The sequence below is a fragment of the Cynocephalus volans genome, chromosome 9 (genome assembly GCF_027409185.1).
Source record: "Cynocephalus volans isolate mCynVol1 chromosome 9, mCynVol1.pri, whole genome shotgun sequence".
NCBI lineage: Eukaryota > Metazoa > Chordata > Mammalia > Dermoptera > Cynocephalidae > Cynocephalus > Cynocephalus volans.
This window is the reverse complement of record NC_084468.1, coordinates 144,961,396-144,985,586: the sequence shown is the minus strand read 5'-3', so window position 1 is coordinate 144,985,586 and position 24,191 is coordinate 144,961,396. Positions and strand designations below refer to the sequence as shown.

The 24,191-nt window shown below is 36.0% G+C and overlaps 1 protein-coding gene across 1 annotated transcript; it reads left to right on the top strand.

Moving 5' to 3' along the window:
- The first annotated feature begins 3,237 nt into the window (after nt 1-3,237).
- On the top strand, nt 3,238-4,507 carry NPY1R (neuropeptide Y receptor Y1). Its single transcript, XM_063108727.1, has 2 exons — nt 3,238-3,954; nt 4,055-4,507. The coding sequence occupies exons 1-2, from the start codon at nt 3,256-3,258 to the stop codon at nt 4,505-4,507; spliced, it is 1,152 nt and encodes a 383-aa protein (XP_062964797.1). The 5' UTR covers nt 3,238-3,255.
- Nucleotides 4,508-24,191: the final 19,684 nt, after the last annotated feature.

The window sequence follows — 24,191 nt, the reverse complement described above, 5'->3', positions numbered from 1 at the left end:
GCTGAGGAATGTATTCAGCAGTCCATACCTCATGTGTCTCATACCAGGATCCTCATGCACTTTACAGTACTCGGTAACACGGAAACATTAGAAGCCATAAGATAAAGAGGATGCAGTTTCCTACTGTGCTAGTTTTACCTTAAATAATGAAGAAAAACTCATAATGAACTGAGAAGTAATGTTAAATATCTGTAGTAACTTGAATATTAGTTATGATTCTATATTTTCTTGAATTCTTAAGAAAGTAAGAGATTTCCAAAGAATTTTAGATTATTACCTGCTTCTTCAAGGTTTGTTCTCAGACCCTAATTCACACTAACTGATCATTCTCCCTACCTTTGGGATTCTTGAAAGAAAAAGTGTGATTTTCACGTACATTTTAGGGAGTCATTACAGATTGTCACGTAGAGAAAGAGCGAGCCATATTGCTAATAACTTTCATACCTGAAATCATTCTATTACCTTTCTTTAATACTTTCTTTCTGACTTAATGATGGCAAACTTTATTTTCATTCTACTTCAGTTTTATAAGGCCAAATTATGGTTTTATAATAAAAAATACACCATACTCTAGAAAGCAAAACACTACAGGCAAGGTTCGTTAGAGGTATCACTTATAAGGCAAGTGCATTTTTTGTTCGTTGTATTTCTTATCTTCTTTTCAATGGAAAGAAATCTGCATGATTCTTTTAATTGTTCTCATATAGGAAATAAAGAAATGCAATTCAGTTTCTTAACAGAGCCACAAATGGCTTGTTAATTAACTAAGAAATCCCATCTCACGTATTAGTAATCTAGGGAAAAGGGAGCTTTTAATCCCTACAAGTCTGTTGTCCCGTGATTTGCCTTGTTAGTAAGAGAAGAATATTTATATCACAAATGCTGTGAAAATAAAAATTACAACTACAGTCTAGATCCTTGCATTGGATACACATGTAGTCTGGTGGGGAGGGAGTGTATTTACATGAATAAAGCCTTAGAAATTCTTTGAAAGCTTTTGACATATTAATACAATCACAGAATCTTTTACACAATGTAAGAACTTCCCAAAATGGTCTTTCACATAGTGGTTATAAACCTTTTTTGTTTTTTAAATTTTATTTTGTCGATATACATTGTGGTTGATTATTGTTGCCCCTTACCAAAACCTCCCTCCCTCCTCCCTCTCCTCCCTCCCCCCCAACAATGTCCTTTCTGTTTGCTTGTCGTATCAACTTCAAGGAATTGTGGTTGTTATATCTTCTTCCCCGCCCCCCCGGGTTTTTTTTGTGCGTGTGTGTGTGTGAATTTATATATTAATTATTAGCTCCCACCAATAAGTGAGAACATGTGGTATTTCTCCTTCTGTGCCTGACTCGTTTCACATAATATAATTCTCTCAAGGTCCATCCATGTTGTTGCAAATGGCAGTATTTCATTCGTTTTTATAGCTGAGTAGTATTCCATTGTGGAGATGTACCACATTTTCCATATCCACTCATCCGATGATGGACATTTGGGCTGGTTGAAACTCTTGGCTATTGTAAAGAGTGCTGCAATGAACATTGGGGAACAGGTATACCTTCGACTTGATGATTTCCTTTCCTCTGGGTATATTCCCAGCAGTGGGATAGCTGGGTCGTATGGTAGATCTCTCTGCAATTGTTTGAGGAACCTCCATACCATTTTCCATAGAGGCTGCACCATTTTGCAGTCCCACCAACAATGTATGAGAGTTCCTTTTTCTCTGCAACCTCACCAGCATTTATCGTTCAGAGTCTTTTGGATTTTAGCCATCCTAACTGGGGTGAGATGGTATCTCAGTGTAGTTTTGATTTGCATTTCCTGGATGCTGAGTGATGTTGAGCATTTTTTCATATGTCTGTTGGCCGTTTGTATATCTTCCTTAGAGAAATGCCTACTTAGCTCTTTTGCCCATTTCTTAATTGGGTTGCTTGTTTTTTTCTTGTAAAGTTGTTTGAGTTCCTTATATATTCTGGATATTAATCCTTTGTCAGATGTATATTTTGCAAATATTTTCTCCCACTCTGTTGGTTGTCTTTTAACTCTGTTAATTGTTTCTTTTTCTGTGCAGAAGCTTTTTAGTTTGATATAATCCCATTTGTTTATTTTTCCTTTGGTTGCCCGTGCTTTTGGGGTCATATTCATGAAGTTTGTGCCCAGTCCTATTTCCTGAAGTGTTTCTCCTATGTTTTCTTTAAGAAGTTTTATTGTTTCAGGGTGTATATTTAAATCCTTAATCCATTTTGAGTTGATTTTAGTATATGGTGAGGTTATAAACTTTTTTGTATGGAGCACGTGCTAGTTTTGCAGGCAGTTTATTTCATTCGATTAAACTTTTGTTTCTCATAATGATGTGCTTTAAAAAATAATAATGTGCATCCCTTGGTCCTATGTCTAACTTGCATAATTAGACATAATATTCTAAGCCTGGTTTCCTGTAATCTATATGCCACCCCTTAAAATATGAGAACAAATATATACCATCCCTACTGAGTATTTTCTGGATTAAACATCATATGGTCTTTCAACAGTCCCACACATGGCAATGTTTTTTGATGTTTCACTGTATTGATCATCTCCCTTTGAATACATTTCTTTTAAATAATGTCTGCCTTAAAAGCAGTCCAGTGTATGGTAGAGTTATTATTACAACTTGATCTGTACATTAATTCTCCCTTTTCTATAGTATGAGGAAGAATCAGGTAATTTATTTTGTTTTGCTTTGTTCATTTCATGTATTTTTCTTATGTTTTAATCTGTGCATGAAATTTGTTTGTTATACATTCACATTCTTATAATGTTTAGGAATGTGCTGATAGTTCTATCTATATAAGAATTGGGGCATGAGATTTACATATGCCTTACTAACTTACAGACCACTGTATTTTACTGAAACTCAGTGTGTAATCAAGTCCTATCAACAATATTATGTTTTTTTTTTATTTAAAATGTTTGCACTGTTTTCGCTATTTTAGAAATGTGTTTACTAGATTACATTTTATTTATTTCAGTTTCTTCACTTTAAAGAGTTTTACTAGTTAGAATTTATTTTGATTTCCTCAGTAAAATTAGTAATGCAATTGGTCATTTTCTCTTTACAGATTGTTTGGTTCAAGGAAATGAAGAATTCAAAATAATTTTGGTAAATGGATTCCAATATGCGGAATAAGAATAAGCTGAACAGCTGACCTGCTTTGAAGACACATATTGTCTATTTATCTAAAATAATCTATAACAACCAAACCAGTCAAAATGAATTCAACATTATTTTCCCAGGTTGAAAATCATTCAGTCCACCACAATTTTTCAGAGAAGAATTCCCCATTTTTGGCTTTTGAAAACGATGATTGTCATCTTCCCTTGGCCATGATCTTTACCTTAGCTCTTGCTTATGGAGCTGTGATTATTCTCGGGGTCTCTGGAAACCTGGCCTTGATCATAATCATCTTGAAACAAAAGGAGATGAGAAATGTTACCAACATCCTGATTGTGAACCTTTCCTTCTCAGACCTGCTTGTTGCCATTATGTGTCTCCCTTTCACGTTTGTCTACACATTAATGGACCACTGGGTCTTTGGTGAGGCTATGTGCAAGCTGAATCCCTTCGTGCAATGCGTTTCAATCACTGTGTCCATTTTCTCTCTGGTTCTCATTGCTGTGGAGCGACATCAGCTGATAATCAACCCACGAGGATGGAGACCAAATAATAGACATGCTTACATAGGTATCGCTGTCATTTGGGTCCTGGCTGTGGCTTCTTCTCTGCCCTTCTTGATCTATCAAGTATTGACTGATGAGCCATTCCAAAATGTAACACTCGATGCATTCAAGGACAAGTACGTGTGCTTTGATAAATTTCCATCGGACTCACATAGATTGTCTTATACCACTCTCCTCTTGGTGCTGCAGTATTTCGGTCCACTCTGTTTTATATTTATTTGCTACTTCAAGGTAAGAAAACTTTTTCTCCTGTTATTTGCATTTTTACCCCCTTTGCACAGAATTTCTTATTGAGTGGTTTTACTTGAACTCTTTATTTTCCCTTCCATAGATATACATACGCTTAAAAAGGAGAAACAACATGATGGACAAGATGAGAGACAATAAGTACAGGTCGAGTGAAACCAAAAGAATCAACATCATGCTGCTGTCCATTGTGGTAGCATTTGCCATCTGCTGGCTGCCCCTTACCATCTTTAACACTGTGTTTGATTGGAATCATCAAATCATTGCTACATGCAACCACAATCTGTTATTCCTGCTCTGCCACCTCACAGCAATGATATCCACTTGTGTCAACCCCATATTTTATGGATTCCTGAACAAAAACTTCCAGAGAGACTTGCAGTTCTTCTTTAACTTTTGTGATTTCCGGTCTCGGGATGATGACTATGAGACAATAGCCATGTCCACCATGCACACAGATGTTTCTAAGACTTCTTTGAAGCAAGCAAGCCCAGTCGCATTTAAAAAAATCAACAATGATGATAATGAAAAAATCTGAAACTGCTTGTAGCATATGGTCCCAGATGACATCTGTTTAAAAACAAGCACAACCTGTAACAGACTTTCATTACCCGTTCTCCCAAGGAATGGGGTTGAAATCATTTGAGAAAGACCAGGCTTTTCTTGTCTTGCTTTTTACTGCTTTTGCTATAGTTGTCATGATTTCATTTGGAACAAAAGGCATGGACTTTGGAGTCTTCTGGCAATAGTTTTGATCGGACATCTTTGAAGTGCTTTTTGTGAACTTATGCATATAATATGAAGACTTTTGTACTGTATTTATTGGAATGAAATTTCTTCAGAGTATTACTATTAACTGATTTCAGGAGCACCAGCCACCTGACATTCTTAGATTGAGCCGTCCTGACAAGATTAGATTGTCAGCAGTTTGGGCCATCCTTATTTAATGATAGGCATCATTTTACTCTCTTACAGAGGTGACAGCATGTAAAAGCAGCATTCAGGATGTGGGGCCAAAAGAGAGTCTGAAGTCATCCATGAAGGATTTGCTTTTTTAAAAAATTTTAAGGGAGAACTTAATTTGCTCCTAATTGATTATCAATTAAGTTAATATAAAAATGCATAAAAATGCGTCTCAGCTGTGAATATCATGAGGAATTAGACCACCCACAAGAATTAAGTGGAAAAGCTGTTCTCTAACTTCAAAATTATTTTGGTGCCTGACAACCAAAGCATTTTAGAATAATTATTTTCATGAGTAAATTAGTATTGCTGCAAATAGTTTAATTGTATTCACTTGAATAGATGGTCAGGAGGTTCTCCATTCTTTAAAGACTGTTCAGTGTTTGTCAAGCTTTCTGGTATAAATATGTAATTCAAAAGGCATTTTCAGCTTGCAATATATAAAAACACAAAAAGTATTTTCCATATAGCAGTGCCTATGTAGTAACTCATTTTTAACTTTCAATGTTCCTCTTTCAAAGCAGATGACACCTAGTTATAATGTTAAAAGAATGTTCACTCCAGCTGCCAGGAAAAATACTTAGAAGTGAGAACACTTCATATAGCCCATGTTAACTTGTACAAACTGTGTAACTTGTGGCATCTTATAAATAATGCACTATATAAAGTATTGAGTACTTGTGTCATGTTAATATACCTAATTTCACTGTAATCATGATTGAGTCTCAGAATCATTTGGAGAAATGACACTTTAAAGAACAAGACACATCTTCAATGTATTATACAGACAAAGTATTAAATGTGTTTGATTTTAGAAGAGCAGACACTTTATTAAAATTGTTTTTGCTTTTTCTGAAAAGTCTCTTTTGTGTCTGTCTTCAGCTTCATTTTTGTCTTGTCCCATGTCTCCCCTCCTACGATCTCACAGCTTGCTGTACGTGTTTGCTAATGAAATATTTTCCACCCTGTTGTAGACATTGATGGTCCAGTCTTCCACCCTTGCTAAATTGTAAGCTTCATGAAGACAGGGTCTGTCTAACATGACTGTCCTGGTGCATATGGCACAGTGCCACGTACTTAGAAGTTTTTCAAAAAATATTTCTCAAACAAATGAATGAATAAACAATGGCTGAATTTCTTTTCTTCTCATTTATGATCATATTGAATTCACACCTGAAGTTTTCTTGGATTTTCCATCCTAAGTTAGTCTTTAACAAGAAGGTGTTTTCTCTTTTTTTATATATATTATTTTCACTTCTAAATTAAACAAGAATGACATTTTAGATTTTAGAAACTTGCATCATCAATCTTGTAAGTCAAATTAATATTAAACTTTTTACATTGAATGCTAATATGAAATTAAATTATAGCCTAAGAATGTCCTTTAGTCAACTGAATAAAGAAAAGCAATGCTGACATCAACTTTTAATGTTTATTGGAAAATATCATCATCTTCCTTTACCCAAACCTGGAATTCTTAACTGCTTGATGTTTTTCCACTTTTGGAGACTAATGGGAAATCCTGTCTTTTTCTATTTAGATGCTATGGAAACAAATTGCTACTTGGGAACAGTCTTAATACGTAGGCACTTCTTTGCCAGCACATTTGCTGAGAAAGCCATTTCTAGGATTCTCATTCAGCTGTGTAGGCTGCTGATTTCTTAACTTTACGTAAATAATGAACTGAATATCAAATTTTTCTATATTATCCGAAGATGTCCATGAGCTAATAATAGTAAAGAATAGGGTCAGCAGCAGATTCATTAGAGTTCAAGAAGAATAAGCGGCCATATTAAACATGAACTGTGGGATGATTGGGTTTTCTTAAATCCAATAACAAAAATCAATTATTAGCTTAAAAGAAGAACAATTATAATGTAGCTCATAAATTTTTCAATAAATTCTTCATAGCTAGAATTTTTAAGCTTAGTATGTGCCAAGTACTATGTCAAGTACTTAAGTACCTGTGAGGATGTAGTGACTAATATTATTGTCACTACATCTTAGAGGAAACTGAAGCTCAAGCCGGAATATTTGTCTGAGCGACACCTTGAGTAATAGGTAGAGCAGGAATCAAACCCAGGTCACTTCAGTGCTGCTAACCTAATCACCTAGTGTACCCGTGACAGAGTTTTGGAAAGTAGATATTTTTCTCTCTGTAGCAGTTACAATGTTAGGGAATGACAATCCACTCACCTCTCTGATTTCAACCGTGAAAAGGAATGGAGTGAAGTGGAATAGTCGAGAGAAAGTGGTCATTATGATTACTTATATCCATAACCTCCTTCTGAATAAGAGAATTCTGCTTAAAAATAGTTTGATTATTTACATTAATTTTATTTCTTTACTGTTAACTGGATACTATCATCTTCCTTAATTCCACAAATTCCAAAGGAAATACAAATACATTTTATACTGTGATTTTAAAATTTGGTAGCCAAATAAATTAGACATTTCGACAATAAGAGTATTTATCCACACACAGTGGCGGACAGAGGCAGGTTTAAGTTGGGGTTCCAGGGAGAAGTCTGGCCTTGGGCCGTCATTGCGATTCAGTGAGTTTATGGGCACTGCTACGTTTTCTGTCATAGCCAGGGCTGCTTCTTCAGCAATCAAGGATTCTGCTGGAATGACGGTAGCTCCTCAGTGAGATTAGAATTCTTCCATAGTCTTTATATTTTATCTACTTATCCCTGTGGGCCATTAAATAACTTGTCAGACTTAAGCATCTGAGCTGGTGAGAATGAGAACATAGTTTATATATAATTCTACAGTGGCTTTATTTTTATTGCTATTCATTTCTTGGTTTCCTACGAAGCTAAACTACCCTATAAAATACTACTTTTGTTTTCCTCATTTCACAGATAAGGAAACTGAGGCATGAGAGGTTATATAACTTTCCCAGTGTCACTCAGCTAGTATATGACATAGCCAGGACTCGAATCCAGGCATTTTGGTTCCTGAGTCTTAATATGACAATGAGTCTTCAACCAGCATACACTGAAAACCTTTCCCACATGCCAGCTTCTGCCTGAATCCCCAGTCCCTGCCTCTCTTATCTGCCCATTATTGGATCCCCTCGTGACCTCATCTACAGTCCAGGTGTGCTCCAATTGTAAACTTCTTGGAAATATAAAAAATCAATATTTTTCAAAGTCATCCTCTGAGATTTAAGACAAGCTCCTAATTATAGTGATGTAGGCACAGTTGCAGAATGAGAAACAAATCTGTTCCATCCAAGGATTATCAGTATAAATCCGTTTTTTCTGTTCATGGAGGTCTCTATTTCCTCTGCTCTCTTGGTTTATACAATCCCTAATCTTTATAATTTTGTAGCCAATGACTGAGTCATCTTCTGGGAACATTTTCCTGATAAGTGGCTGAGGCTTTGAAACCTGACTAGTTTCTATCAACTTTCTCCTTTGGAGACTGGAGTGTTACCCTATACGGTCCCATATTCTAGCCTACAGACTAGGGACATGCCATCTGTGAATAGAGTTTTAGAATAAGGACTACTGCCTACCTGACTTCTAAATCTTGAATCCTATCTGGGAAAGAACCAAAAGGACTATCAATTACAATTGTTGACTAAGGCTGAACAGTGTTTCATTCAAGCCAAAAAAATACTGCAGCAAAGTAGTTGATAGAATTATACAAGTGCTCTGTCACCCAGCAGCATTATGTTACAGTCTGTGTTTGTTTGTTTTTTATTTAATAGAAATGTATTGATTCAACATATTTATGGGGCACAGAGTTATATTTCAATACATGTATACAATGTGTAGTGATCAAATCAGGATAGTTAGCATATTTATCATCCCCAAAATTTATTATTTTTTTGTGGTGAGAAAATTTAAGCTCCTCTCTTTTAGCCATTTGACAACATAACATAAATTATTGGTGACTATAGATGCCTAGCACTACTGTATAACAGTAGAACTTATTTTATCTATTTAGCTGTAATTTTGTGTCCATTAATCAACCTCTCATTGTGCTCCTCCACCCTCCTCTTTCCTGCCTCTAGTAACCACAGTTCTACCTTCTACTTCTAAAAGTTCAAATTTTATTATTATTATTATCGTTGTTGTTTTTAGCTCCCAAATGAGTGAGAACATGTGGCATTTCTCTTTCTGTGCCAAACTTATTTAACTTAACATGATTCTCTCCAAGTTCATCTAAACTGCTGCAAATGGCAGAATTTCACTCTTTTTCATGGCTGAGTAGTATTCCACTGTGTATATATACCACATTTTCTTTATCTAATCATGGATCAATGGGCATTTAGGTTGGTTCCAAATCTTCACTATTATAGATATAGTTATGATGAACATGGGAGTACAGGTATCCCTCCAACATGATGATCTACTTTGCTTTGGGTATATAACCAGTAGACAGTGGTTGTTTTGTATGGTAGTTCTATCCCTAGTTGTTTGAGAAGTCTTCATCCTGTTTTACATAATGATACATTCCACTAATTTACAATCCCACCAATAATGGTAAGAATTCCCCTTTCTCTGCATCCTTGCCAGCATTTGCTATTTTCTGTCATTTCTGATAATAGCCAGTCTAACTAGGGTGAGATGATATCTCAATGTGGTTCTGATTTGCATTTCCCTGATGATTAATGATGTTGAGCAGTTTTTCATATGCCTATTGGCCATTTGTATGTCTTATTTTGAGAAATGTCTGTTCAGCTACTTTGCTCCACATTTTTAAATTAATTTGTTATTTATTTATTTATTTATTTTTTACTACTGTGTTGAGTTTCTTTTGTATTCTGGATATTAATCCCTTGTCAAATGCATAGTTTGCCAATATCATCTGCCATTATGCAGGTTGTCTCTTCACTATGTTGATTGTTTCCTTTGCTGTGCAGAAGCTTTTGAGTTTGATATAATCCCATTTGTTTATTTGTGCTTTGGTGACTGTGCTTTTGAGGTCTTATTCATAAAATCTTTGCCCAGTCTTATGTCCTGAAGAATTTCCCCCTGTATTTTCCTTCAGAGGTTTTATAGTTTCAGGTCTTACATTTAAGTCTTTAATCCCTTTTTAGTTGATTTGGGTAAATGGTGAGAGATAGGGGTTAAGTTTCATTCTTCTACACATGGATATACAGTTTATCAAGCACCATTTATTGAAGAGACTGTCTTTTCCCCAATGTATGTTCTCAGTGCCTTTGTCAAAGATCAGTTGGCTGTAAATGTGTGAATTTATTTCTGGATTGTCTATTTTGTTCCATTCACCTTTGTGTCCGTTTTTATGCCAGTACCATGCTGTTTCATTTACTATAGCTTTGTAGTATAATTTGAAGTCAGGTAGTGTGATGCTTTCATTTTTATTCTTTTTTCTCAGGATTGATTTGGCTGGTTAGGGTCTTTTGTGGTTCCATATGAATGTTAGGATTGTTTTTTTCTATTTTTGTGAGGAATGTCATTGTTAATTTAATAGGAATTGCATTGAATTGGTAGATCAATGTAGGTGGTATGGTCATTTTGCCTACATTAATTCTTCCAATTCATAAACATGGAATATCTTTTCATTTTTTTGTGTGTCCTCTTTATTGTCTTTCATCAATGTTTAATAGTCTTCATAATAGAGAACTTTCACCTTGTTTAAATTTATTTTTTATTTTTCATTTTATTTTTCCATCAGGAAGGTGATAAATTGTTTATTTTTTTATTTTTTATTTTTTTATTTTATTTTGTCGATATACATTGTGGCTGATTATTGTTGCCCCTCACCAAAACCTCCCTCCCTCCTCCCTCCGCCCCTCCCCCCCAAACAATGTCCCCTCTGTTTACTTGTCGTATCAACTTCAAGTAATTTTGGTTGTTATATCTTCTTCCCCCCAACCCCGGGTTTTTTTTTTTTTTGTGTGTGTGTGTGTGTGTGTGTGTGTGAATTTATATATTAATTTTTAGCTCCCACCAATAAGTGAGAACATGTAGTATTTCTCTTTCTGTGCCTGACTCGTTTCACATAATATAATTCTCTCAAGGTCCATCCATGTTGTTGCAAATGGCAGTATTTCATTCATTTTTATAGCTGAGTAGTATTCCATTGTGAAGATGTACCACATTTTCTGTATCCACTCATCTGATGATGGACATTTGGGCTGGTTGAAACTCTTGGCTATTGTAAAGAGTGCTGCAATGAACATTGGGGAACAGGTATACCTTCGACTTGATGATTTCCATTCCTCTGGGTATATTACCAGCAGTGGGATAGCTGGGTCGTATGGTAGATCTATCTGCAATTGTTTGAGGAACCTCCATACCATTTTCCATAGAGGCTGCACCATTTTGCAGTCCCACCAACAATGTATGAGCGTTCCTTTTTCTCCGCAACCTTGCCAGCATTTATCGTTCAGAGTCTTTTGGATTTTAGCCATCCTAACTGGGGTTAGATGGTATCTTGGTATGGTTTTGATTTGCATTTCCCAGATTCTGAGTGATGTTGAGCATTTTTTCATATGTCTGTCGGCCGTTTGTATATCTTCCTTAGAGAAATGCCTACTTAGCTCTTTTGCCCATTTCTTAATTGGGTTGCTTGTTTTTTTTCATGTAAAGTTGTTTGAGTTCCTTATATATTCTGGATATTGATCCTTTGTCAGATGTATATTTTGCAAATATTTTCTCCCACTACAATCTAAGGAACCAACAAACACAGAAAACAAACAGTAAATCAGAAAGCAAGGAACAAAAGACACCTAAGACAACCAAACAACCAATAAAATGCTAGGAATAAATCAACACATTTCAATAACAACTTTTAATGTAAAAGGCTTAAATTCCCCAATCAAAAGACACAAACTGGCTGATTGGATCACAACAGAGGCCCCAACTATATGCTGCCTTAAAGAGACCCACCACACCCATAAAGATTCAAATAGACTAAGAGTGAAAGGATGGAAAAAGATTTACCATGCAAACAGAAAATAAAAACGAGCTGGAGTAGCTATTCTTATATCTGACAAAATAGACTTTAAACTAAAAACCATAAAAAGAGACAATGAGGGACACTACTTAATGATAAAAGGACTGATCCATCAAGAAGACATAACAATCATAAATATGTATGCAACCAATGTTGGAGCAGCCAGATTTATAAAACAAACTCTATTAGACCTAAAGAAGGAAATAGACACTAATACCATAATAGCAGGGGACCTGAACACCCCACTGTCAATATTAGACAAATCATCTAGGCAAAGAATCAGTAGAGAAACACAAGATCTAAACAATACTCTAGACCAATTGGAATTGGCACATATCTACAGAACATTCCATCCAACAACTTCAGAATATTCATTCTTCTCATCAGCACATGGATCACTCTCCAGGATAGATCACATATTAGGTCACAAATCAAGTCTCAATAAATTCAGAAAAATTGGAATTATCCCATGTATCTTCTCAGACCACAATGGATTAAAACTAGAAATCAATAACAAATGAAATTCTGGAAACTATACAAACACATGGAAATTAAACAGCATTCTACTTAATGACATATGGGTCCAAGAAGAAATCAAGCAGGAAATCAAAAAATTTATCGAAACTAATGAAAATAATGATATGTCATACCAAAACCTGTGGGATACTGCAAAAGCAGTATTAAGGGGGAAATTTATTGCGTTAGATGCTCACCTCAGAAGAATGGAAAGACGGCAAGTGAACAACCTAACACTTCACCTTTAGGAACTAGAAAAACAAGAACAATCCAAACCTAAAGTTAGCAGACGGAAAGAAATCATTAAGATCAGAGCAGAACTGAATTAAATTGAAACCCAAAAAACAATACAAAAGATCAATGAATCAAAAAGTTGGTTTTTTGAAAAGATAAATAAAATTGACAAACCATTAGCATGGCTAACAAAAAAAAGAAGAGAGAAGATTCAAATAACAAAACTTAGAAATGAAAAAGGCGATATTACAACTGATTCATCTGAAATACAAGGAATCATTCGAGACTAGTATAAACAACTAAATGCCAACAAATTTGAAAATCTGGAGGAAATGGATAAATTTCTGGACACACACAAGCTCCCAAAACTGAGCCATGAAGATGTAGAAAATTTGAACAGACCAATAACAATAAAGGAGATTGAAACTGTTATCAGAGAGCTCCCAACAAAGAAAAGCCCAGGACCAGATGGATTCACAGCAGAATTTTACCAAACATTCAAAGAGGAATTGACACCGATTCTTTACAAACTATTCCAAAAGATTGAAACAGACACAAATCTCCGAAACTCATTCTATAAAGCAAACATCATCCTGATACCCAAACCAGGTAAAGATATAACCAAAAAAGAAAACTACAGGCTGATATCCTTGATGAATATAGATGCAAAAATCCTCCCTAAAATACTAGGAAACAGAATACAGCAACACATATGTAAAATTATTCACCAAGATCAAGTGGGATTCATCCCAGGGATGCAAGGTTGGTTCAACATATGCAAATCAATAAATGTGATGCACCATATTAATAAACTCAAACACAAGGACCATATGATCATCTCTATAGATGCTGAAAAAGCATTTGATAAAGTTCAGCACTCATTCATGACAAAGACCCTCTATACGTTAGGTACAGAGGGAAAGTATCTCAACATAATTAAAGCCATGTATGACAAACCCACGCCAATATCATCCTGAATGGGGAAAAGCTGAAAGCTTTTCCTTTAAGAACAGGAACTAGACAAGGATGCCCACTCTCACCACTCCTATTCAACATAGTGTTGGAAGTACTAGCCAGAGCAATCAGAGAAGAGAAGGAAATAAAGGGCATCCAGATTGGAAAAGATGAAGTCAAACTGTCCCTGTTTGCAGATGACATGATCCTATATATCGAACAGCCTAAAGCCTCTACAAAAAAACTCTTGGAATTGATAAATGATTTCAGTACAGTAGCAGGATACAAAATCAAGACACAAAAATCAGTAGCATTTCTTTTCTCCAATAGTGAACATGCAGAACGAGAAATCAAGAAAGCCTGCCCATTTACAATAGCCACCAAAAAAATAAAATACTTAGGAATTGAGTTAACCAAGGACAAGAAAAATCTCTATAATGAGAACTACAAACCACTGCTGAGAGAAATTAGAGAGGATACAAGAAGATGGAAAGATATCCCATGCTCTTGGATTGGAAGAATCAATATAGTGAAACTGTCCATACTACCCAAAATGATATACAAATTCAATGCAATCCCAATGAAAATTCCAAAGACATTTTTCTCAGAAATGGAAAGAACTATCCAGACATTTATATGGAATAATAAAAGACCACGCATAGCCAAAGCAATGCTGAGCAAAAAAAATAAAGCTGGAGGCATAACAGTACCTGACTTTAAGCTATACTACAAAGCTATAATAACCAAAACAGTATGGTACTGGCATAAAAACAGACACACTGATAAATGGAATAGAATAGAGAATCCAGAAATCAACCCACACACTTACTGCCATCTGATCTTTGACAAAGGCACCAAGCCTCTTCACTGGGGAAGGGACTGCCTCTTCAGCAAACGGAGCTGGGATAACTGGATATCCATAAGCAAGAAAATGAAACTAGACCCATACCTCTCTCCATATACTAAAATCAACTCAAAATGGATTAAGGATTTAAATATACACCCTGAAACAATAAAACTTCTTAAAGAAAACATAGGAGAAACACTTCAGGAAATAGGACTGGACACAGACTTCATGAATACGACCCCAAAAGCACGGGCAACCAAAGGAAAATTAAACAAATGGGATTATATCAAACTAAAAAGCTTCTGCACAGCAAAAGAAAGAATTAGCAGAGTTAAAACACCTTGTTTAAATTTATTCCTAGGTATTTCATTTTATTTTATTTTTTGTAGCTGTTGTAAATGGGCTTGCTCTCTTCATTTATTTTTCTAGTTGATTATTGGTGTATAGGAACACTACTGATTTTTGTGTATTGATTTTGTATCCTGCAACTGTACTGAATTTGTTCATCAGGTCTAAGTTTTTTGGGTTTTTCTATGTATACAATTATATCATCAGAAAACAGGGACAATTTGACCTTGTCTTTTCCAATTTGGATCCCCTTATATCTTTCTCTTGCCTTATTGCTGTGGCTAGAACTTCTAGTACTATGTTAAATAGGACTGTTAAAGAGTGGGCATCCTTTTCTTCTTCCTATTCTTAGAGAAAAAGCTTTCAGCTTTTCCCCATTCAGTATAATGCTACCTGTGGGTTTGCCACATATGACCTTTATCAAGTTGAGATTCTTTCCTCATATAGCCAAACTTTTCAAAGTTTTTATCATGAATTGGTGTTGAATTTTATCAACTGCTTTTTCTGCATTTATTGAGATGATCATATGGTTTCTGTCCCTCATTTTGTTGATGTGGTATATCACATTTACTGATATGTGTATGTTAAACTCTCCTTGCATCTCTGGGATGATTCCCCCTTGATCATGTTTTATAATTTTTTGATATGCTGTTGAATTCTGTTTGTTAGTATTTTGTTGAGAATTTTTACATCTTTGTTCACCAAGGATATTGGCCTGTAGTTTTCCTTTTTTGTTGTGACTTTGATTTTGGTATCAGGGTGATGCTGGCCTTATAGACTAAGTTTGGGAGAATGGCCTCTGTGTCAATTTTTTGGGAACAGTTTGAAAAGAATTTGTATTAATTCTTCTTTAAAAGTTTGGTGGAATTTAGCAGTGAAGCCATCTGGTCCTGAGTTTTTCTCTGTTGGGGAACATTGATTACTGCTTCAATCTTGTTGCTTGTTATTGGTTTGTTCTAGTTTCTATTTCTTCTTGGTTCAGTCTTGATAAGTGGTATGTATCCAGAAATTTATCCCCTTTTTCCAGATTTTCAAATTTATTCGTGCATAGTTGTTCATAATATTCTCTAATGATTCTTTATATGTCTGTGGTATCAGTTGTGATGTCTCCTTTTTCAATTTTGATTTTCATTATTTGGGTCTTTTTTTCTTAGTCTAGCTAATGGTCTGTCAATTTTATCTTCTCAAAAAATCAACTTTTTGTTTCATCAATCTTTTGTATTGTTTTTCTGGTCTCTATTTCATTTAGTTGGATTCTGATCTTCATTATTTCTTTCCATCTACTAATCTTGGGGTTGGATTATTCTCGCTTTTCTAGTTCCGTAAGATGTAACATTAGGGTGTTTAAAATCTCTCTATTTTTTTGATGTAAGCACTTATTGAGATAAATTTCCCTCTTAGTACTGCTTTTGCAGTATCTCATAGGTTTTGGTATGATGTACATTTTCACTAATTTGTTTAAAGGAATTTTTTTATGTCTGACTAAATTTCTTCTTTGACCCATTGGTCATTCAGGAGCATGTTGTTTAATTTTCATGCATTTGTACAGTTTCCAGAGTTTCTTTATTTACTTATTAATGTCTAGTTTTATTCTGTTGTGGTATGAAAAGTTACTTGATATAATTTCAATTTAAAAAAATTTGTTGGAACCAAGTTTGTGGCTCTTTTAGTCCATTTTGTGTTGCTATAACAGAATTACCTGAGTCTGGGTAATTTACAAAGAAGAGAGTTTTATTTGGCTTACGATTCTGGGACAGCTGCATCTGGCATGGGCCTCAGGTTGCTTCTACTCATGGCGGAAAGTGGCAGGGAGCCAGCAGGTACAAGCAGATCACATGGCGAGAGGAAGCAAGAGAGAGAGAGAGAGAAGGTGCCAGCATCCTATATACAATGAGCTCTTGTGGGAACTAATAGAGCAAGAACTCACACACTACCCCTCCTCCCCCAGGCAGAGCATTAATCCATTCCTGAGGGATCCATCTCCATGACTCAATTGGTTTCCAACACTGCCATATTGGAGATCAAATTTCCACATGAGGTTTGGAGGGGACAACACATCCAAACTCCATCAGTGGCCTAACATGTGGTCTATCCTGGATAATGATCATGTGCTGATGACAAGAATGTATATTGTGCAGTTGTTGTATGAAATGTTCCATAAATGTCTGTCAAGTCTATTTGGTCTATAGTGCTGTTTAAATCCAATGATTCTTTGCTTTTTTTTTTTTTTTTTTTTTTTTTGTCTAGGTGGTCTGTCCAGTGCTGAGCAAGGGGAATTGAAGTCCTCAACTATTATTGCACTTAAGTCTACCTTTCTTTAGATCCAATAGTATTTGTTTTATATGTCTGGGTGCTCTGATGTGGCACGTATATATATTTATGATTGCTGAATTGATGCTTTTATCATTATATAATGCCCTTCTTTGTTTCTTTTTATAATTTTTAGTTTAAAGTCTATTTTGTCTGATATAAGTATAGCTACTCCTGCTCATTTCTGGTTTTTCATCCCTTCACTATTAGTCTATGTGTGTGTATAGGGGAGGTGAATTTCTTTTAGGCATATACCTGGGTCAAGATTTTTAATCCATTCAGCCAGTCTATATTTTTTAAGTGGGGAATTTAATCTACTTACATTCAGGATTGCTATTAAAAAGTATTGTCTTACTCCTGATATTTTATTAATTTTTTGTGGTTGGTTTACATATCTTTTGTTCCTTTCTATCCCTCTATTGTTTGTGTTTGTTGTTTGGTGAGTTTTATTGTAATGATAAGATACAGTTTCTTTCTCTTTCTCATTTGCATATCTGCTATACCAGTGGGTTTTATTCTTTCTTGTGTATTCATGATGGTAGTTATTGTTCTTTTGATTCCAGATGCAGGACTCCTTTGAGGATCTTGTAGGGTCAATCTTGTGATGGTGAATTCCCATAGTTTTTGTTTGGTAAATAAACGATTTATCATTCATTTGTGAAGGATAGCTTTGTGGACTAATATTCTTGACTGACAGTTTTTTTCTTTTAGCGTTTTGAACATATCATCCCACTCCACCTTGGCCCGTAAAGTTTCTGCTGAGAAATCTGCTGTTAGTCTGATGGAAATTCCCTTACAGATGACTTGATGCTTTTCTCTTGTTGTTTTTAGAATTTGCTCTTTGTCATTGACTTTTGACAATTTGACTACAGTGTGTCTTGGGAAGGACCTTTTTGTATTAAATCTGTTTAGGGGTCTTTGAGCCTCTTGGATCTGGAACTCCATATAATGGACTGGCAGTCCTCAATACTTGGGAAGTTTTCTAATATTACTTCATTAAGTAGGTTTTTGAAGACTTTTCCTTTCTCCTCCCCTTCCAGAACTCCCATAATACAAATTTTTGTATGCTTAAGTTTATCCCATAGATCTGATCTCATAGACTCCCTTCATGGTTTTTATACCTTTTTGTTTTTCTTTTCCTTTCTTTTCTTTTCTTTTCTTTTTCTTTTTCTTTTTTTTTTTTTTTTTTTTTTTTTGGTCCAAATCAATTATTTCAAAAAGCCTGCCTTCAGGTTTAGAAACTTTTCTTCTGCTTGGTGTTGTATTTTGTATTTTGTTAAATGAATTCTTCAGTTCCAAGATTTCTGCTCAGTTCTTTTTTATGATATCTATCTCTTTATTTAATTTCTCCTCATATTTTGAATCATTTTTCTCATTTTGATGTGTTGTGTATCTGCATTTTTTGCATCTCATTGAGTTTCCTTAAGACAATTATTTGGAATTTCTCTTCAAGCATTTCACAGGTTTCCTTTTCTTTGGGGTCTGGTACTGAAGAATTATTGTATTTCTTTGTGGGTGTCATGTTTCCTCTTTTCCCTGTTTTTTTCATTCCTACATTGATGTCTGAGAATCTGGTGGAATAGTCACTACTTCTAATACTCTGCAGTAGCTTTTGAAGGGAGAGTCTTTCCTGCAGATGTAGCTTTGTTTTGTTTCGTTTTGGCTTTTTTATAAAAAGTTGAAGTATTGATTATCCTTACCGTGGGATACAGAGTTGAAAATGAATGCACATATACAATGTATGATGATCAAATCAGGGTAATTAGCATATTTATCATTAGAAAACTTAATCATTTCTTTGTGATGAGGACATTTGATGTCCTCTCTTCTAACCATTTGGTAACATGCAGTAAATTATTGTTAATTATAGATGCATTGCTTAATTGTGCACAATAGAATTTATTTTTCCTATCTAGCTGTTTTATGTACATTAAACAACCTCTCACCATTTTACCTCCCCCTTCCACTTTCCTATCTCTAGTAACAACATGTCTGTAGATTTGTTCTGTGACAGTTGGGCAGGGTGTATTAAGTTTGGTTCCAGGTGAATGTAATAGTATATTCTTCATGTGATTTCTTCAACTGTATTCAATGTCATAGTTGTCTGCAAGCACCCCATTTGCCTAGGTGCTGGGTGCTTGGCAGCTGCTTCCTGAAGTAGGCACCATTGCATTTGGTTTCAGGAGTCATGGATAAGGTCTTGAACTCTTGAGAGAAGCATTGAGGTGCTCTGCTGCTCCTCAGTTTGAATGAGTGACCCCAGGCAGGTTTGCTGATGCCTCAGCTGTGATACTGTGTCTCTGATAGATACCCTGGGATGCTCTGCAGCTCCTCAGCTTAAAAGGACAACCCTGGGAAGTATTGCAAGGGTAGAATTAAGACCTTTGACTTTGAGGGAGACAATGAGGTTCATCAGCTGTAGTGGGGAATTCTGTGTGGGGTCATTGAGGCTTCAGGCTGGTCCCTATACCCTCAAAGGAGGCACTGGTGCTCTCTGTAGCTCCTCAGCTGGAGTGAATGACACTGGATGAGGTTGCTGGGGCTGTGGGTGGGACCCTGTAGCCCCCCAAAAGACATTGGATCACTCTGCAGCTCTTTGGTCAGATGGGCTGCTCACACAAGTTTGTTGGGGTTGTGGGTGGGCTTCTGTGCCCTTAAGATCTCCTCAGCTGGAGTGTACCACTCTGGGTAAGGTTGCAAGGGCTGCAGATGGGCCCTTGCATGCCCAAGAGTAACACTGGGTCACTCTGTGGCTCCTCAGCTGGAGTGGAACACTACACACATGGTTGTAAGAGTGCATGTGTCTTCCCAGAGGGAGTGCATGGGTCTAGGTAGATTTGTTGGCCACAGTGGGACTCTGTGCCCCTGGGAGAGGTGCATGGGCATTCCACTGAAGACAACAGGACTGCCAGCAGTGGCAGAAGCCCTGGTTAGTCGGCTCTCTGAAAGTGCACACACTGACTCCCTCTGTCCTGAGGGTGTCCTCTGCATTGTATTGGACTGCCTGTTCCCAGGGTGTAGGACATTATGCTGGCTCAGGTGCCTGAAACCTGGCATGAAGAGGGGCCCTCAGGGCTGTGGAGATGCCAGGGCTATTGGGGCCAGGACAAAATTCACTTGGCCCTGGTTCCAAAATGATGACTGCTGCAGCAGCCTGGGACCTGCTGGGAAAAGGCGGGCTCAGCATGAACTCCCTCCCTGAATTAATCAAGATGTGTGGACTCCTAGCAGTTCACCACACTGGGCTCGATGCCTGCAAAGGTTGCACAGCTCCCTTGTAGCTTGATTGCCGCCTTCTGTGGCACAGCTCTCTCTTATCTTGCCCCTGAAGGCAGAAATTCCTCCTGGGTCTCTGCTGCTTCTGTCTGAGGGATGGGATGGTGAAGGCCAGGTATTTTCTTCCATTCTTTATGTGGCTATCCTGAGTTTCTGTGCTTAGTAGTGTTTCTATTACTCCTTTGTTGTGTTCCAGTGCTCTCCTTTAGTTATTTTCATCCAAATACAGTTGCAAATTCACTGTTTTGTCTGTCTTTGTGGGAGTAACGAGTGGTAGAGTCTTCTAGTTGGCCATCTAGCTCTGTCTCTTGGGGTCTGTGTTTTTACATAGCCTTTAAAAAACAAAACAGCAACTGTATTTTATTATAGGACTACTTTTGTCAAGAATAGCATTGCCTAAGCTTCTCTTTTTTTATTGGCATCAGGGATAAAAATTGTGAGGTGATTTGGATTTTTAGCAATCTTTTGCATTGTTTTATTATTAAGATATAATTGACATGCCATAAAATCACTTTTCAAAAGTATACAATTCAGTGGATTTTAGTGTATTCACAGAGTTATTCAACCATCATCCTTTTCTAATGCCGGAGCATTATTATCATTTCGAAAAGAAATCCCAACTTCCAATTTCCAGTCTGGCATGCAAGGAGCTTGGAAGTTTTTTCTGTGTACTAACAAGTAAAAAGCTGAACAAACAGAAAAATCAAAAACTCTTCTTAGATCTTTCAGAGAAGTGAGTTTACAGGGAAAACCTGTGCCTGCAAAGTTAGGGAGACAATCATAATTCTCCAGAACAGGAACTTCAGTGGGAACCAGTGCCTGGGTAGGAAAACCTGTGAACAAGTCTGAGAGATAAAAACTCCAGAGGGACCCAGTCAAAGGGTGTGTGTGTTTGTGTGTGTGTGTGTGTGTGTGTGCGCACACACACACACATTCTCATGAGTTTTTCCTCTAGGAGCTTGACCAGGTACTGACAGTGAATAATTGAGAAAAATCCCATTGTACTTCTGACAGGGGAGAGGACAAAAGAAACTATTTTGAAGTAGGCCAAAGCATGCTGCTCTTCTTAACAAGGCTTACCCTCAGCAGAAACTGTTTTACCAGAACATAAATGGTTAGAGTTTTATCATAGCATAAGTGATCTAGGAGTAAGGAACTATCCAATTCCAACTTCCTGTAACCATCCTGTCCCACCTAAGGGGAAGAAAAAACTGAGAAGCACTTATGAAGTTCACCGTTCAGAGGCTCACTAAAAGACTGAGACTGAATCTTAGGGCTTCCCCAGCCCTCACACCTTACCTCCACATTAGTAAAGTCCTATTTATAGCAATCCTTTTACCCAGTATATCGTGTCTGTATAACTATCAAGGAAAAGTTACAAAGCATACTAAAAGACAAAGTTGGTGCCCCAGCTGCACCCATGATGCAGGGCACGCAGGGCACAGCCCAGCCCTTTGACACTGCTGATTGCACCCAGCACCAACTCTGTGTTTGCTTTTCAAGAAACAATTCCAATTGCTGCTCGGAATTTCAGATTTACTGTAATTGTCAGTGTAGGGACTATGTCCGGATCCTGTTTCATTTTTACACCAACTTGGTAAAAATGCTGCTCTTGGTGCCCCATCCTCCCCAAGCCTCCCCACAATTAAACTACAAGTAAGTTCTGAAAAAAAAAAAAGACAAAAAGTACAGTTTAAAGAGATAGCATGCATCAGAACCAAACCCAGATATGGCAGGATGTTGGAATCATCAGAACAAGAATTTGAAACAACTATGATTAATATGGTAAGGGCTCTAATGAATCAAGTAGACAGCGTGCAAGAACAGATGGGCAATGCAAGCAGAGATGGAAATTCTAAGAAAGAATGAAAAGGTGCTAGAAAGAAAAAATACAACAAAACTGAAGAATGCTGTGATGGGCTAATTAATAGAATGGACATGGCTGAAGAAAGAGTATCTGAGCTGGGAGATATGTCAGTAGAAACATCCAAAACTGAAAATCAAAGAGAAAAAAGACTGGGGTAAAGCAAAACAAAACAAACAAACAAAAAACCCCACAAAAAACAAAGGAGAAGAGACTACTAAGAACTGTGGGACAACTATAAAAGGTATAGCACAACAGAACAGGAATACCAGAAAGAGCAGTAAGACAGAAAAGAACGGGAGAAATTTTTGAAGCAATATTGATGGAGAATTTTCCCAAATTAATGTTAGATACCAAACCACAGAGTCAGGAAGCTCAGAGAACATAAAGCAGTATAAATTCCAGAAAAGCTACACTTATGCATATTATTTTCTAACTACAGAAAATCAAAGATAAAGAAAAAGGCCTGAAAGAAGCCAGAGGGAACAATCACCTTACCTATAGAGAAGAGAGGAGAAGCATTATATCTGACTTTCCAGAAACCACGTAAAAAAGATGAGAGTGGAGCAAAATATTTAAAGTGTTGAGAGGAAAAAACCAAAAAACCAAAAAACCAAAAAAACAAAAAAAACTAAACTATATTTCTGTACCCTGTGAAATTACTTTCAAAAGTGAAGGAGAAATAAAGACCCTTTCAGGCAAACAATGAAAGAATTTGTTGCAAGTAGACTTGCCTTACCAGAAATGTTAAAAAAAGTTCTTTAGAGAGAAAAAATATGTATAAGTATAAGTCATAAACTAAGATCTACATAAAGAAAAGAAGAGCATCAGAGAAAAATAAGTGAGGGTGAAATAAAACCTATTTTTATTATTCTTAATGGCCTAACACATAACAATTTGTTCAAACTGATAACAGCAAGAGTGCATTTAATTACGTATACTTATGTATATATCATTTATGTATGTGTATATACTTTTGCTTATGTATACTTATACATAAGGGAAATAAATGACAACAATGATACAAGGTATGTGAGAGAAGAATCAGGGTTATTTTGTTGTTATAAGGTGATCACAGTACCTGTGAAGTGGTATAGTGTTATTTGAAAGTGGGCTTGGATTAATTGTAAACATTAGTTGTAAATATATATTACAAACTCTAAGACAACCAATAAAAGTAGTAAAAAAAAAAAATAGCCAATATGCTAAGAAAGAAAAGAAAAATGGAACCATATCAAATGCTCAATTAAAACCAAAATAGGTGGGAAAAGAGTGGAAGAAAAAAAATCAAAACAAAGAATAAAGGCAAAAAATAAAAACAGTAACAAATATGACAGATATTAACTCAACAATATCAATAATCACTTTGAACATTAATGGTCTAAATGAACTAATTGAAAGACAAAGATTGTTAAAACATATGAAATAAACCAAGACCCAACTATTTGTTGTCCACAAGAAACCCAGTTTAAATATAAAATCATATAGATTAAAAGTAAATGAATGGAAAAAAATATATACCATGCTAACACTTCAAAGGAAAGCAAGAGTAGCTCTGTTAATTTCTGACAAAGCAGAATTCAAAGAAAGGAAATTTATCCAAGGATGGCCATTAGCTAATAATAAAGGAATCAATATTCCAAGAAGATGTCACAGTTCTTAACATGTATGTGCCTAATAAAAGAGTGTCAAACTATGTGAGGCAAAAACTTATCTACTGCAAGGAGAAATAGATTAATCTACTATTATAGTTGGAGACATTAATACCCCTCTCTCGGAAATGAACTTATAGGGCAGGCAAGAAAACAGTAAGGATGTAGTTGAATTCAACAAAAACATCAATCAACTGGTTATAACAGACATATACGATTACATTATCCATCAACAGCAAAATATATGAAGATTGAACAACACTCTTCTAAATACATGCATAGGTCAAAGAAAAAAATCTCATAAAAAATTTAAAATATTTTG

What these genes read in the sequence shown, in the direction of transcription:
- NPY1R (XM_063108727.1), top strand. Translation starts at nt 3,256, where the DNA reads ATGAATTCAACATTATTTTCCCAGGTTGAAAATCATTCAGTCCACCAC. An exon ending in TATTTATTTGCTACTTCAAG is followed by an intron (nt 3,955 to 4,054) that starts GTAAGAAAACTT and finishes TCCCTTCCATAG; the next exon opens with ATATACATACGCTTAAAAAG.